This window comes from Artemia sp. Qi Xiang Cuo, chromosome 20, assembly GCF_049724085.1.
Source record: "Artemia sp. Qi Xiang Cuo chromosome 20, ASM4972408v1, whole genome shotgun sequence".
Taxonomy (NCBI): Eukaryota; Metazoa; Arthropoda; class Branchiopoda; order Anostraca; family Artemiidae; genus Artemia; species Artemia sp. Qi Xiang Cuo.
This window is the reverse complement of record NC_142813.1, coordinates 19,329,136-19,346,842: the sequence shown is the minus strand read 5'-3', so window position 1 is coordinate 19,346,842 and position 17,707 is coordinate 19,329,136. Positions and strand designations below refer to the sequence as shown.

Below are 17,707 nucleotides of genomic sequence, written 5' to 3'. Positions count from 1 at the left end.
CTCACTCTCCGTGCCTGTGTGACTGGGAGGATTTTGCTTGTCTCAGTGTCTGTCTTTGTCTGTTTGTATGCCTGAATTTTGCATTTGTATGTGTTATTGTCTCTCTCACTCTCTAAGGCTGTGTGTTTGGGTGGGTGTTTGCCTGTCTCAGTGCCTGTATATATTATTGTCTTTCTCACTCTCTGTGCCTGCGTGGCTGGGTAGGTTACTGCTTGTCACAGTGTCTGTCTTTTTCTGTTTGTATGTCTGAATTGAAAAAATTCTTCGTGATGTTTTTTAAACTAAAAAGGGCTTTTTTTTCGAGAAACTGTTTTTAGCTTGAAGACGTTTTGTTTTCTTTGCGACGGTTTTTCTTATTCGCAACGTTTTTACTTTGAGGCATTTTTTTCGAGACGTTTTTTTTCTTCGCGACGTTTTTTCCTTCGAGACGTTGCTATTTTACTTGGAGACGTTTTTGTTTTCTGTTCGACGTTTTTTTTGCTTTGTAATACTTTTTTGTGACATTTTGTTTTTAGCTTACACGTTTTTTTTTAGAATCACTTTAAGACATGACAAAAAGTTTCAAAAAACCTCAGTTCAAAAAAAATTCTTTGTGACGTTTTTTAACTTAAAAGGGTTTTTTCTTTGAGAAGTTGTTTTTAGCTTGGAAACGTTTTTGTTTTATTTGCGAAGTTGTTCTTTTTATTCGAGAATTTTGTTTACTTTGCGACGTTTTGTTTTCCTTCGAGACGTTCCCGTTCTGCTTGGAGACGTTTTTGTTTTCTTTGCGACGTTGTTTTTTGGTTTGTGAGGTTTTTGGATTTTTGAAATTTTGTTTTTGGCTTAGGCTTTTTTTTCTTCGCGTTTAAGATGAGAGAAAGTTTGAAAAAACTTCAGTTAAAAAAAAAATTACAATGTTTGGAATCAAAAATAAGTATGATTCGCCTCAAGCGCTAAGCTCGCAAACCATTCAAAGGCATCCTTTACGCACTTTTTAGTTTTAATATTGCTCTTTACCGTCCCCTCAAGGTCCAGGTTCAAATATATTTCACGAATTGAATTAAAAAGTTTAAGAACAACTAGTAGGGAGGGGAGTTTTTTAAAACAAAAGATGATACATGATATACTAACACATAAAATTCAATGGCAGAGCAAACGCATAAAACGTAATGCTTAGAATGTATTTCTAAGAAAATAATATCATTGACATGTTGGTTCAGATGGCTACCGCCTTATTCTTTCAACTAAGGAAATCTAAGACCTCGCATTCGATTCCTACACCAGACAAATAATTCATGATTTCAGTGGGCACGGTCGGACTTATTTATAAATTGCTACTGATTCCATTTAATAGTCAATTCATAAGGTGGTGTAAGAAGGTTTCTGTCAATATATATTTCTAAGAACAATTTATTAGCATCGACTTGTTCCAACCGAAATTGCAAGCCCCCCGCCTAAAAAAAGAAAGAGGATATGAAGGAATGATAAGTCGTTTAAGTAATGCTCTATGTGCGTCGTTAAAGTAATGCTCTTTGTGTGTCTTTAAAATAATTCTTTTTGTGTGTCGTGAATGTAATGCCCTGTAAGGGTCGTCAAACACTTTAACACCATACTACTAATATTTCTGAAATCATTAGCAAATGCTTAGTGACTGTCTTAGATCATTGCGCAATCAAAACATTCACTTGAGATAAGGATAAGTTATTAATATCATTGAACAATTTATATCTCATTTGCCTCTGGCTTTGAAAAAATCCAAAGTGGTACGACTTCTAAAGATTTTTTTTCCTCGCCTTATTCACTTTTAATTGATTCTATAGGTATATCAAAAGATGTGGCATGTAATGCTGAGTCCAAATATAAAAAATTTACTAAGTTTTGTCTTACCCATCAAGGGTTAGGAGCCTCAAAGTATATGCCTGATTTTCGAAAAAGGAGGTAAACACCCCTTCAAAGTCAAAGAATCTTACTAAAAGTCACATTATTAGATTGAACGTAACAGAGAACCCTACTGTAGAGGTTTCAAGCTTCTACCTCCTCAACACCTCGCTCTTTACGCTAAATTTTTAATTTACACCCAATTCTTTAAGAACGACTCCTCAAACCCAAGGGTCATTTAATGTAAACGAAAAGGAACTTTTTTAAAAGTACTAAAATACTTTAGTGTCCAGAGTGAGGTCTTAAAGAGGGGGAACACCCATCATACAGAGCTTCCATAGAAGTAGGGACTCAAGAGCGCCTTAGGACTATATTATTGCGCAACTAACGCCCAAAACCAGAGAAATCAGTTATGCAAGAGTTCACAAGAGTGCCTTAGGGACATCAAGACTACACCAGTCAATTATTTCTGAAATAATAAGAAAATCTTTACGTACATCTTAGATCATTATGCAATCTTTTTCACAATTGTCCGGGTTTGTTCAGAGTTCATTGCTATATCATTGCGCAAATAAAGTTCGTTCAACCTCAATAGGGGATGGGCTAGATAAAGTTCGTTCAACCTCAAGAGTGCCCTAGGAGATGGCCTTGATATAATTCATTCAACCTCAAGAGCACCCTAGGGGATAGCCTTGACATGTGCCCTGGAAAGACGCCAAGTAACCGGTCATCAGCAAAATATAAGTGAACAGTCTACTCCAATATACAATACTATATGTAAACAATGGGCAAAGTTCATAACTTGCAGCCCTTCCCCGGGAACTGTGGGAGATTAAGTCATCCTCAAAGGTATATTTATTAGATTTTCGACTATGCTGAACAAAATGAATATCTCAAAATTTTGATTGGGTGACCTCGGGAAAAAAATGAGCGCGGGAGGGGGTCAAGTTGCCCTCCAATTTTTGGTCACTTAAAAAGAGCACTAAAACTTTTAATTTCCGTTCGAATGAGACCTCTCATGATATTCTAGGACTAATGGATTAATACGATCACCCGTGGAAAAAAAACAACAAAAAACCAATAAACATGCATCCGTGACCTTTCTTCTGGCAAGAAATACAATATTACACATTTCTTAGATAGGAGCTTGAAACATCTACATTTTAGTTTTCTGTTACGCTGAAATCAGATGGTTTAATTTACATTAAGATTCCATCACTGCTGGTGGTGTTTTCCCCCTTTTTCCAAAAATAAGGCAAATTTTTGCAGGCTCATACCTTTTGATGGGTTAGACTTTTTTGAAATTTGATGAACCTTATATATTTGAAATCAGCATAAAAATCCGATTCTTTTGATGTATCTACTGGTATCAAAATTCTATTTTTTAGAGTTTCGCTTACTATTGAGCCGGGTCGCTTCTGACTGTTCGTTACTACGAACTGTTTGATTTTTTTACAAAGACACATCATATTGAGGTCGTCGTATAAACATAAAAATCGGTTCAATTGGAAATCGAGATTTCTAGTGCCCTTTTGAAGAGTCAAAAGTGATCGGAGGGCACCTAGCCCCCCCCCATACCCTTTGTTTCCCAAATGCCTCCGATAAAAATTTTGAGGTAGTCATTTTGATAAAACTAATTCAATGATCACATAACAAAAACTCATATAACAAAAAGGGCTAGTTTCCATTTTAATAGTCGAAAGTGATTTGAAGGCACCTAACCCCCCCCCCCTCTTACGCCAACCTTTTCCCCAAACACATCCAATCAAAATTTTTAGATAACCATTTTATTCAACGTAGTTGAAAGTTTTGGAAATTAGGTATTTAAGGATGACAACCCCTCCCCCCCAGCCCTCAGGGCAAGGGTTGTAAGTTATTCCCTGGGGGTATATAAGGTTTTTATTGAAAGCGTTGTCGTAGAAACTTCAAAAGGGCTCATTCGATTGAAAATTGAAAGGGCTAGTGCCTTTTTTAATAGTTGAAAGTGATTGGATAGCGACTAACGCCCCGCTCACACCCACCGTTTCCCCAAACACATCCAATCAAAATTTTTAGATATCCATTTTGTTCAACGTAGTTGAATGTTCTGGAAAGTAGGTCTTTTAGGATGATAATCCCCTCAGAGCCCTCAGTTCAAGGGTTGTAAGTAATACCCTGGGGGCATATAAGGTTTATATAGAAAGTTGTTGTATAAATCATAGGCAGCGCGATCGTGCTGCCTAAGTAAAGAACGATGTTGGCACAATGTATTTTTTTCCATAACAGGGCACTTCGTATCGAAGGAGTTGTCGTAGAAACGTCGAAAAGGGCTCATTCGATTAGAAATTGGAGTGGATAGTGCCCTTTTTAAAAGTCGAAACTGATTGGAGGGAAACTAGCCCCCCACCCCCACGGCCCTCGTTCTCCCAAACACATCCAATAAAAATTTTGAGATAGCCATTTTGTTCAGCTTAGTTGATTTACAGATACAAAATATGTCTTTAAGGAGGAAACTCCCCCACAACCCTCAGGGCAAGGATTTTAAGATATGCCCTAGGGGTATATAAGACCGATGTTGGCACAATGTATTATTTATTAATTTTTTCCTTTAGAGCAGGGCACTTCGTATTGAAGAAGTTGTCGTAGAAACTTTGAAAAGGGCTCATTCAATTTGAAATTGGAGTTGATTGTGCCCTTTTAATAGTCGAAAGTGATTGGAAGGCGACTAACGCCCCTTCAACGCCCACCATTTCCCGAAACACATCCAATCAAAACTTTGAGATAGCTGTTTTGTTCAGCGTAGTTGATTTCCAGATAGAAAATAAGCTTTTGAGGAGGACACTCCCCCACAACCCTCAGGGCAAGAGTTATAAGTTATGCCCTGGGGCACATAGGTTTTTATTTGAAATCTGTGTCATAGAAACTTGAAAAAGGGCTCATTCGATTGGAAATTCAAAGGGCTAGGGCCATTTTTAATAGTTGAAACTGATTGGAGAGCTACTACCACCCCTCTAACGCGCACCATTTCCCCAAACACATCCAATCAATATTTTAGATCGCCATTTTATTCAACGTAGTTGAAAGTTTGGAAATTAGGTCTTTAAGGATGAAAAACCCTCCGCCCCCCAGCCCACATGGCAAGGGTTGTAAGTAAAGCCCTGGGGGCATATAAGGTTCTTATTGAAAGCGTAGAAAAGTTCTTAGCGTAGAAAAGCTCGTTGAAAGAACTTTCAACGTAGTTGAAAGTTCTTGAAACTAGGTATTTTAGGATCATAACCCCCTCAGAGCCCTCAGTGCAAGGGTTGTAAGTTATACCCTGGGGGCATATAAAGTTTATACAGAAAGTTGTTATAAAAATTTCAAAAAGGGCTCATTTGATTGGAAATTGAAATTGTCCTTTTTAATAGTCGAAAGTGAGTGGAGAGTAATTAATCCCCCTCTTACGCCCACCATTTCCCCAAAAACATTCAATCAAAGTTTAGAGATAGCCTTTTTTTCAACGTAGTTCAAAGTTCTCGAAATTATGCATTTAAGGATGACAAACCCCCCGGAGCCCCAAGGCCAAAGTTTGTACGTTCTGCGATAGAGACAGATAGAGTTGTCGTAAAATTTCAAAAGGGGCTCAGTCAATTGGAAATTGAGAGGGCTAGTGCCCTTTGTAATAGTCGAAAGTGATTGAAGGGTAAATAACCCCCCTCTCACGCCCACCATTCCTCCAAATACATCCAATCAAAATTTTCAGATAGCCATTTTGTTCGACGTAGTACAAAGTTCTGCAACTTAGGTCTTTGAGAATGACCCCACCCAGTACTCAGGGCAAGGGCTGTAAGTTATGCCCTGGGGGCATATAAGATTTTTATTGAAAGTTTTGTCGTAGAAGCTTCCACAGGGCTCATTTGATTTGATATTAAAAGGGCTAGGGCCATTTTTAATAGTTGAAACTGATTGGAGAGCTACTACCACCCCTCTAACGCGCACCATTTCCCCAAACACATCCAATCAAAATTTTGAGATAGCCATTTTTGTTTAACGTAGTTGAAAGTTCTGGAAATTCGGTCTTAGAGGATGAAAACCACCCTAACATACCTTAGGGTACGGGTTGTAATGTATGCCCTGGGGGCATAGAAGGTGTTTATAGAAATCCTTGTCGTTTCCAGAAGGGCTCATTCGATTGGAAATCGAAAGGCCTAGTGCCCTTTTTAATAGTCAAAAGTGATTGGAAGGCTTGACATTTTTATAGTAAAGACCGATGTGAGTATAATGTATTATTTTTTTGTTGTTGTTGTTGTTTAGACCAGGGCACTTCGTATAGAAGGAGTTGTCGTGGGAACTTCGAAAAAGGTTCATTCGATTGAAAATAGAAAGGGCTGATGCCCTTTTTAATAGTCAAAAGTGATTGGAGGGCAACTAATCCCCCTTCCACTCCCACCCTCCTACGCCCACCCTCCTATTTGCCAATTATGTTTAAAAACTAAATGTTGGCTTAAGATTAAATCAAAATACACTGTGTTAATGCTAATTCCCAATAAGGCATCTCAGTAGTATCCCAAGAACGACTGAGGGTATTATGTTCAAACTTTTGGGGCTACTTCTGCTCTTAAAATTTAACCAAATCAAAATAGCGTAAGTGTATCCAGATTTTTTTGCGAATGGTATCAAGTTTTCCATTTCAGGTCAACTAGAGGAAGTATGAAACTAAATTAAACAGTACTATTTGTGTCCAGATTTTTAAAAGGGTGTATGTTGTTAAAAATTGCTGAAAATTTTTCTCCAGCCTACAAATAGCAGGCCAAACTATAAAGTCTTAAAAACGAAAGCAGCAGGTTATGAGTTCTGTTGCTTTGGCAGTGGAAAAACTGAGAGCTAGTAGAAACAATATTAAACTACTTGTTCCTCATACAATCACCAATCAAAATCATATTAACGGGCTCAAGCACCCTCACCGACTCATCATTTATCAATGGTGAAATTGCTTAAAAATTGGCATTAGTATTTGTAAAAAGTGCTAGTGCATTAGGATCATGGACAGGTTACCCACATAAATTTGAGATGTTTGGACTTTCATCTCTTGTGTGTAAAGTAAATGGAATCCCACTCTGCAATCTATCTTTTGATAAATCCTATAGAACACTGTATGAGTTGACAATGCAATTCCTAGATCGAGATTCACAACTATTTGAAAATGGTATAACCGAAGAAATGTTTGCTAAAACCCATGGTATCATTGTACTGGAATTTTCTGGCCCTCAAGATATGGGTATAGTACGAATGGGGAGTGTACGTTTAGAGTGTACATTTGCTGAACCATTAGCTGAGAGTATTGCATTAATCTCGTTAAATCAATTTGAAACCTATTGGGAAATTACCCCTGAAGGCAGTGTTCCGCTTGACCGTGCACCATTAACACCAGTCAAATAATCAACGTATTTAATATAGATCCATATATGTCCAAATACAAATCCTATTGTATACCATCGGACTTCCTTAAAAAATTGAAAGTGTAAACAATACCATTAGTATTGTTAATAGCAGTCCATCGAGTGTAAAGACAGGTCATTGGCTGTGCACCTTTCAAACAGCGAAGAATGTTGAATTTTGTGATCCTCTTGGCCTATCATATAAATTCTACACTCCGCACATCAACAACTATATTGAAAGCACTGGAATGACTATTATCCAAAACCAGAAGAGAGTGCAGGATCTAACAACTAAAACCTGTGCTTTTTATGCACTATTATATTACATTTTTGCATGTCATGGTTATAATTAGAAGCAGCTTCTAAACATTTACCTAGATAATCCTTAACTGAATCGCTTTATGGTGGAAAATATACTCTCATACCCGTATGATATTGATTCTAGTGTACTACGAATGAAATATTTATAAAATGTATGTAAATTTGTTTGTTAATAAAAAATAATGTATATACACAACAATGACTTTAATATCCTCTTTAGATTTCTTCTTCTTCTAGTGCGTATAGGCAAGTGTCGAGAACAACTAATGATGGTAGATCATTTGATCTCACTGTATATTGATCTTGATTGGCTGCAAAGTCAGGGTCACATTTTCAACAGTGCAATATAACTTCACTATTCTTGTATCCCTTTGTATAGTCAATGATACTATTTAAATTCATATTGTAAAACTCGCATGTTTCAATCTGCCTATTTGAAGCAATATCACATACAGTGTTTTCAAATGGTGAATCACATTCTGTAACAGCTCTATAAAAATCAGTAGGTTTATAGTCATAATAGCCAGTGTCTTCACAACGTAGAAACCAAATTGTCTTGTTCCCCCAACAGTCGAATTGTAGTCCTGTTTCCTCTTCCCAAAATAATTTAAAACCACGACGATACCGGTCTTGTAGAAATAAACTAAAATATCGTTTAGAGTTCTTTCGAATCATAACAGGATAGGTATTCTCCCAGCGATCACATTTGTCATGGTGACTATTGGAGCATAAATATCCTCTAGGGTGAGTCACAAATCTCTTCAAGACAAGAAATACAGTCTTTAAATTGTACTGCATATCTTCTATGTAATTTACATGATTTGCAGAATTTACACTTTTCATTATACTCATCAACAAATTTACAATGCTCATATTATGAAGAGCTGCCAATTGTATATAAATATATTGAACATATAAAGAAGATTTTTCCAGTGCTACCTCTCTTATTCATAATACTAAACTTATCTATGATAGATAAATTAAGAGATAGATAGAGAGAGGAGTAGCTGTATGACGTCACAAAACCTGTTTGAACATGATCTTCTCTCTCTCATCTAGATAGAATCTTAAACTTCTATGGTAGTGTATTCAAAAGTAGATCCACGATATCATTTTGCTTTGTTTCAATTAATATATCCATAAATTGAGTAAATGCATTTGACTCACATCGTAAAAGTTGCATACAATAGTCCAATGATGGAGAATCATTTCTCATTATATCGTCAAGTATTTTTTGAGAAAATATTTCCCTTTAAAGAGATAACTCCAAAAAATAATCATCTAAAATAAAACGTTTTTCCATAATCAAAAGATTCAACACAATTTTCAGTGTCTTAAATTTATTCACTTTTCAATTCTGAAACTCTCACAGCTGACTTTAGACTAACCACGATTCGTTCTACTTCAAGAATATTCGCTAACCTATTTAAAAAAAATCAAACAAGAAGAAGAAAAAGAGAAGATTTTCGATTTCGAAACATTTTTATTGTGTGTAGGCTATAATTAGAACAATAATATATTACACATACAATCACTTATATAACTTATTCTCCCCAATACGTTTCGCTATTGCATTTCAAGCAGATTGAAGTCTATGTATATGCACTATATCAACTTTTGCTGCGAAGCATAATTGTTCCTCCAATTTAAATTTGCTCAACGATATCACGTATCTTCCATACAGGTCATCCCATTCAAGACATAGTCGAGATCCTCTTGTAATTTTGACTGCTATGTTGGGTACTCTTGTCTTTGTATCATTGCTGCTGCTACCAGCTCCACTATCAACTTCTAATAATGTAAACATACCACTCATTATTGCAAATATATATCTTGTCAAATAGAAACGAGTATAAATAAACTGTTCTCTCTCTGAATTCTATTCTCCTACTATTATGAATTATACTGAAAATATTTCCTTATATTAGTTGTGGTTGCTATGAGCGGTGGTTAGGGCCTCTTGGTTATTTTTAGTGATTTCTTATTTGGAACCCCGTTCACATTATAGAGGTATTGCTCTGGAAGGCGTCCAATTGTCTTCCATATTTGGTGTGCGTCCCGTGGTATAGGGTCTCCTACTAATTTCAAAGACCATGTAACGAAAACTCCAGGGTCAACACAGCCCCCAAGGGCCCGGGGGCAGGCATGGTAATTTATGTGATGAGGGATCTTATGGAAGGGATACTCGTGAAAACTTCAGAGAGGGATCATTTGATTGGAAATTGAAAGTTCGAGTTCACTTTTCAAGAGTCAAAAGATATTGGAGGGCAACACGCCTCCTCCCCCCCCCCACGCCTTCTTTTTCCAAACCCATCTGATGAAAATTTTGAGATAGACATTTTGTTAAAAATAGTTCAAAGGTTGGATAATTAAAACTCCAGTGTCAATACAGCCCCCAAGAGCCCGGCCGAAGGCGTTCTAAGTTATGCCCTGAATGCATGTTTGGTTCTCATGAAAGGGATGGTTGTATAAACTTCACAGAGGGCTCATTCGATTGGAAATTGAAAGTTCTAGTTCACCTTTTAAGAGTTGAGAGATTGAAGGGCAACTAGCCCCCCCCTTAGCCCTTTTTCCTGCAAACAAATCCACTAAAATTTGAGATAGCCATTTTTTCTTTAATTGTTCAAAAATTAGATAACAACAACTACGGTGTCGACACAACCATTTATGCCCTGGGGGTATATATGGTTCTTATGAAAGGGATGCTCGTATAAACTTCAGAGAGGGCTGATTTGATCGAAAATTGAAAATTTTAGTTTACTTTTTAAGAGTCAAAAGAAATCCGAATGCAACTAGCCCCCCCCCCCCCCTACACACCGTTTTTTCCCCAAACCAATCTAATAAAAATTTTGAGATAGCCATTTCGTTAAAAATAGTTCAAAGGTCAGACAAGAAAAACTTCTGTGTCAACGCTACCCCCCAGGGCCCGGGGGCAGGCGTTGTAAGTACAGCTCTGGGGGCATATATGGTTCTTATGGAAGGGATGCTTGTATAAACTTCAGAGAGGGCTCATTTGATTAGAAATTGGCAGTTCCCGTTCAATTTTTAAGAGTCGTAAGAGATTGGAGGGCAGCTAGTCCCCCCCCCCCCATGCCCTATTTTTCTCATACCCATCCGATAAGAACTTTGAAAGAGCCAATTTTTCAAAATGGATGACGTGCATATATAGCTGTTATGGAAGAGATGCTTGTATAAAATTCAGAGAGGGCTTATTTGATTTGAAAATGAAAGTTCTAGTTCAGTTTTTAAGAGTCAAAAGATATCAGAGGGCAAATGTCCTCTCCCACACTTCTTTTCTCTCAAATGCATCCAATAAAATTTTTGATATAGCCATTTTGTTAAAAATAGCTCAAAGATCATATAACAAAACTCCAGTGTCAACACAACCCCCCAGGGTACGGGGGCGGGCGCTGCAAGTTACGCCCTGGTGGCATATAGCCTATGGTTCTTATGGAAGGGATGCTAGTATAACCTTCAGAGAGGACTCATTTGAATGGAATTGAAAGTTCTAGATCAATTTTTAAGAACCAAGAGAGATCAGAGGTCAACTAGCCCCACCCCATGCTCTTTTTTCCGTAAACCTATCCATTACAAATTTTGAGATAGCAATTTTTTTTAAATAGTTCAAAGGTCGTATAACAATAACTCCGGTGTTGACAAAACCCCCCAGGGCCCAGGGGGCAGGCGTTGTAAGTTATTTCCTGGGGCCATATATGGTTTTTATGAAAGGGATGCTCATATAAACTTCAGAGAGGGCTCATTTGATTTGAAATTAAAAGTTCTAGTTCACTTTCTCAGAGTCAAAACTGATCAGAGGGCATCTAGTCCTTCCCCCCTCCGTGCCTTTTTCTTCCCAAAACCCATCCAATAAAATTCTGAGGCAGCCATTTTGCTAAAAATAGCTTCAAACATCAGATATTAATACTCTGGGGTCAAAACAGCCCCCCAGGACCCAGAGACAGGCATTGTAAATTATGCTCTGGTTGCATATATGGTTCTTATAGAAGGGATGCTTGTACAAACTTCAAAGAGGACTCATTTGATTGAAAATGGAAAGTTCTAATTCACTGTTAAGGAGTAAAAAGAGATCAAAGGGCAATTAGCCCCCCCCCCTGATGCCCATTTTCTTCAAACCCATCCAATAAAAATTTTGAGATAGCCATTTTGTTAAAAATAGTTCAAACATCAGATAATAAAAACTCCGAGGTGAAAACAAACCCATTTTTTTACTTTGGTATTGATACTTTGATACTAGTTTTGATACTTTGATGAACATTTTGAAAAAAAAAGTTTTATTTGAAATAAAGAATTTTTAAAAACTTGAAACTTTTGCAATAAAAAACGAACAGTAATTAATTTAAAAAAAAACGTAAAAAAAAGTTTTTCAAAGAAAAGTAAAGGCCATTTTCAATTTAAGATTAGCAAATACATATACCTGTTAGAATTGAAACTCAAGACGACCAGAAATTACTATTGAAGAATAAATGAAACCCAAAACGAACAGAGATTAAATAAACAATCATAGCAAAAAAACATACAACAAGTAATAATATAAATGAATAAATAAATCTTAAAGTGAGTAATGCTTAAGTTCAACATGCAAATCAAGGTTAAAACGAAAAAAAAATTGTTATTGAAGCATAAATGAAACCCAAAACGATCAGAAATTAAATAAAGAATCAATGCAAACAAACATACAATAGATACTAATGTAAATGAATAAATAAAATCTTAAAACGAGTGAAACTTAAATTGAATATGAATATCAAGCTTAAACAAACAAAAATCAGTACAAACAAGAGTTTAGGTATTGCCTCCTTCTCTCATTGTAAAAGTCTAAAACCTATTGAGTCATGACGATTTACTGAAAACTAGCCTATATGTGTCTTGAACAGTCTTGGCAAGTATAAATAAAATCAAATTGAATATTTGATATATAATGATATTAATTGTTTAAAGATCCATCAGTTAAAGATTTTATTCAAATTTAATTTTATTTTCATTGTAAAGACTCTAAGAACTTGAAAAAAAAATATTTGTCATATAATTCGTTTTCAATGAAGCACCAATGACACAGTAGGCCTTAGGTCTTTATAGTTAATGAAAGGGACAATATTAGGGGTCTTGAACAATTTTAGAAAGAACTAAAAAATTAAATTGAATATTTGATGTATAATGATATTAATTGCTGAAAGCTCGTCAGCTCAAAATTTTACTGTAATTTTAATGTTTATTTTCAATATTAAGTACAAAAGAAAATATTTGGAATACTGTTCATTTTCAATAAAGCGATAATGACGCAGTAGGTTTTAGACTTTTACAGTGAGAGAAGGAGGCAATACCCAAACTCTTGTCTGTGGTGATTTTTGTTTGTTTCAAGCTTGATTTGCATATTCAATTTAAGTTCCACTCGTTTTAAGATTTATTTATTCATTTACATTAGTATCTATTGTAGCCTATGTTTGTTTGTATTGAGTCTTCATTTGATTTATGTTTGTTTTGGGTTTCATTTATACTTCAATATCAAAATATTTTTTTTGTTTTAAGCTTGATTTGCATATTCAATTTAAGCATTACTTGCTTTAAGATTTATTTATTCGTTTATATTATTAATTGTTGTATGTTTTTTTGCTATTACTGTTTATTTGATTTCTGTTTGTTTTGGGTTTCATTTATTCTTTAATAGTTATTTCTGGTCGTTTTGAGTTTGAATTTTAACATGTATTTTTATATTCTGATCTTAAGTTTAAAATAGCCTTTAATTTTATTTGAAAAGTTCTTTTCTGGAAAGTTTTTTTTTTTTAATTAGTTAATAGAAACATCCTTAATATTCTGAAGTAATGTTTTTGGCATTAGTGTACACTTAAGCCTGCTCAGAAGCAAACACTTAAAAATTCTAAAAACAACCTTAAAAAATCCTCAAATAATTACTTACCATATATTATTCTTCAAAGTGCTGAAAAACACATAGGAAATATATGATTTGTGCAATAAATTTGCACATTTGGGGGGGGGGCAAAAATCGAAGTATTTTAGGAATGATATAAATGGGCTAGGTACTTTAGGATTTTTGAAATTGTTTTCAGAATTTTATACTATTTTTTTCTTAGTGGGCCTAACTATACACTAATACTGTGTTTTCTTTTAGTCAATTTATGTACCCTAGGGCTATATCTGGGACCATTAGGGGTGCCAGGTGCATTGTCAGAATAGCAACCATGATAATTACAAAGAGCCCTAAACAAGGAATCTAACATCCTGCATATTACAAAGTATGAATTTCATTGTTTTAGAGTTTTCTTTAATTTAAGAAATTTGCATGTGAATTGATTATAATGTTTAAAAAGGGCATAAAAAAGACCTAAGCTACCCCAGAAAAGCCTCTCATCTCAGTCTTAAACGAGGGCAGGATAAAGGGCAATTGGATTGATTGGGTCCAATTGGACCCCACATTTGAAACAACCCTGTACTAGCATAAAAATGAACAAAAAAAAATTTCTAAATCATAGCAAATTGCTTTATGAATTATTCAAATAATTAAATACATATTATTTTAATTTCACAATGTTTGATGAGATTTATTAATGTGTTTATTATTTTATAACATACACTTTATGGTATAGAAAAGTGAAACAACATATAAGAAATTATTTAGTCATAAAAGGTCCTGCAAAATTACTTTAAATGAGTGTCCATTCAAAGAGGATGGAACACACTAATCAAAAGTGCATCTGCATAGAAAGCTTACAAATGGTGAAATAAAAAGCCATCATTGGACAATATTAGGAATCAAAAGACTAGAGTGTTTTGTTTTTATTGTCAGTTATTCAGTATGGGTCTCTCAATTGCACTAGCCACTGTAGGATCCAAAAATTGGTCAAATAAATTCAATAAATTAGCCACACATGAAGAAATCAAACAATCCTTTGGTAGCTATGTTAAGATGTACAGAGCTTCAAAAAGACTTTCTGCTGAGCAAAAAATAGACAATGTTCAACACAAGTTGTTGAACCAAGAAAAAATAAGGTAATAAGACATTTTAGAGATTACTTTCTGTAGCTCAGTTTATAGCAGAACATATTATCATGTTTAGAGGATCCATCAAAAACCTAGGCAATGAATGAAATGGAAATTTTCTAAGTATACTTGAATTACTTGGGAAATTTAATCCAGTAATGCAGGATCATGTAAAAAGAATTGCTGCAAAACAAATACACTGAATTTATTTAAGCAAAACAATACAAAATAAAGGAAACTTAATAGAGAACAAACTAAAAACTAAAATTATTGATAGAATAGAATATGAAAAATATTTTCTCATTATTCTTGATTGTAGGCTATTCCAGATGTCAGTAATCAGGAACAAATGACTGTTAGCATCAGATATGTCTCAAATGGAACATTACCAGACCCAAATATTGCTATATATGAACAATTCATCAAATTTATGCATGCTGGATAAAGGTGCTCCCCCTGGATAATAAGTTAACTAAGATTATTATGCATATTATAAAGTAAGAATTGTTTTCTTAACATGTCTTCTTATGACCTGGAGTGGTTGTAGATTTATACCATATGGAGAAATTGTTTCCAATATTTTATCTAACTTAATAATAATAAATCAATGCTTGCGGATTATATAACTTTAATAAATAAATTTACAGTCAAACAGTAAGTTTGAAATCCATGGTTTAAGCCTTTTCTATGCACAAAAAAAAAATTTTCTTGTAATTTTCAAGGGTTCAAAAAGGGTTTAAATTTTAATTTGCAAGAGAAGCAATTATTATACTTGTAAAGAGCATAAAAAAGGCATCAAGTGGTATATTTGATTTATTCATAAGTCAATAATATGAACAGTAAAATATTTACCAACATGTAATATAAAGAGAAGACCTCACATAAAAATCCAATTGGACCCTGTGCCTGTCTTGAACTTTAACATATTTGTTTGTTTCATAATGAGATCACTGTTGAATCAATGAAAAATAAATAAATATATTATTTAGGGTTATATCTGGTCCTACTAGAACAGCAGTAGGGTGTAATTGTCATGGCAGCAGCCCCTAGGCATAGCCTATATGGTAAATTTTTACCAAATCATATTATTGACTTACAAATAAAGTGAATATACCACTCAATGCCTTTTTTATACTCTTTCCAAATATAATAATCATTTTTGTCAGAAATGAATTCCATCCCCAATCCTATATATACCACCAATTCAGGGTACATTTCTACCAAATCATATTATTGAGTTTCAAATAAAGTGAATACACAATTTGTGGGGGCAAATTTTATTTCTAATGTAAATGGGAGGTAAGTTTAAACTTTACCCCCACCCCCCTTAATGTAGAAATATATACCCTGAATTGGCATACATAGGGAGGGGGGCTAAAATTAATTTCCAATAGAAATGATTGTTATATTTCTAATCAGCATAAAAAAGGCATCAGATGTTGTATTCACTTTATTCCTAACTCAGTAATATGATTTGGGAAACATTGACCCATGTTTGCACATTAGGGAGGGGTGGGGGAAAATTTTATTTCTGATGTAAATGGGAGGTAAGTTTAAACTTTACCCTCACCCCCTAATGTGCAAATATATACCCTGAATTGGTATATAGAGGTGGGGGTAAAATTCATTTACAACAAAAATGATTATTATATTTGGAAAGACAATAAAAAAGGCATTGAGTGGTATATTCACTTTATTTGTAAGTTGATAATATGAGTTGGTAAAACTTTACCGCCTATAGGCCTATTTGGAAATTGGCTAGTGTTAAATAAAAATTCAATGGCATCACTCTTTTGTTATTTCTTGAATAATTTTCATTCAAAAGTAGTCTTCATGCAAAACTGTTCTAAATCCCATTTATTGGGCTATGATCTATAGGCTATTATCCTGTTGTAGGATTTTAATAAATGTTCAACATGGTTCTAGCCATCAAATTCACTTCCCTGCCTTACCCTAAGCCTCCCCACCCATTTTGCTCAAAGTTATTAACTGACAATAATATAATGGCAAAAGATCACCTTCAGCCGGAGATCTTTCATTAATCATTTTAAATTAGTAATTGGTTTTATGCTACCATCTGCTTTATGACTTAAATTTTTGGGTAATAGAGTCATCTATAGAACAGACTGTTAGCCATAATAGTTGGATACAGCCATAGATGACTGTATTGTTTCTTAAAACAGATAATATGTGTTGGTAAAAATTTACCGCCTATATTTGGAAATTGGCTAGTGTTAAATAAAAATTCAATGGCATCACTCTTTTGTTATTTCTTGAATAATGTTCATTCAAAAGTAGCCTTCATGCAAAACTGTTCTAAATCCCATTTATTGGGCTATGATCTATAGGTTATTATCCTGTTGTAGGATGTTAATAAATGTTCAACATGGTTCTAGCCATCAAATTCACTTTCCTGCCTTACCCTAAGCCTCCCCACCCATTTTGCTCGAAATTATTAACTGACACTAATATAATGGCGAAAAATCACCTTCGGCCTGAGATCTTTCATTAATCATTTTAAATTAGTAATTGGTTTTATGCTACCAACCGCTTTACGACTTAAATTTTTTGGGTAATAGAGTCATCTATAAAACAGACTGTTAATCATAATAGTTGGATACAGCCATAGATGACTGTATTGTTTCTTAAAACGTAATATTACATTACATTACGTAATATTATTAAGACAGCTATAGACATAACACTATTCAAAAATTATGAATACAGCAAGTACAGCGCGCGAAGCTTGTACAAGCCAAACTGTTAACTAGATGTTCTTTTTCGCTAAATATTTTATTATTACAAATAGGTCTTTTACCTAAGCCTATTTCAAGTGATTTCCGACATTCAGTTATAGAAGAAAAAGAGTTCTGATCCAGAAGTTCTTCTGCCAATTCACTCCATTAACTTTTACTACTACTATTGCTAATAACTCACTGCAGCACCAAGCCATCTGAGGCCAACACAGAATAATTGTCCAATAAGTCTGACCAGTCACTCCGTAAAAATGCCCACAAAAGTCATGCTTGGGCATATGTGAGCCATTTCCTCAATGATCATTCTTGAAAATCGAGCCAGATTTCAACCTAATATATTAACGGTTCTCAGATACTAGC

The 17,707-nt window shown here is 34.7% G+C and overlaps 1 protein-coding gene across 2 annotated transcripts in view; it reads right to left on the bottom strand.

The window, feature by feature from the left end:
* Positions 1-17,161, bottom strand: part of LOC148939973 (general transcription factor IIH subunit 3-like) — a 48,986-nt gene extending 31,825 nt beyond the window's left edge. Inside the window, exon 1 of one of the 2 annotated variants that reach the window (XM_089106495.1) lies at positions 17,080-17,161. In XM_089106495.1, the coding sequence (XP_088962621.1) occupies positions 17,080-17,107 (28 nt within the window). In that variant the 5' untranslated portion in view covers positions 17,108-17,161. Of the gene's footprint in view, positions 1-16,609; positions 16,678-17,079 lie in introns of those variants that run through there. The other variant, XM_089106496.1, reaches the window with a different exon arrangement.
* Between the last annotated feature and the right edge of the window lie 546 nt (positions 17,162-17,707).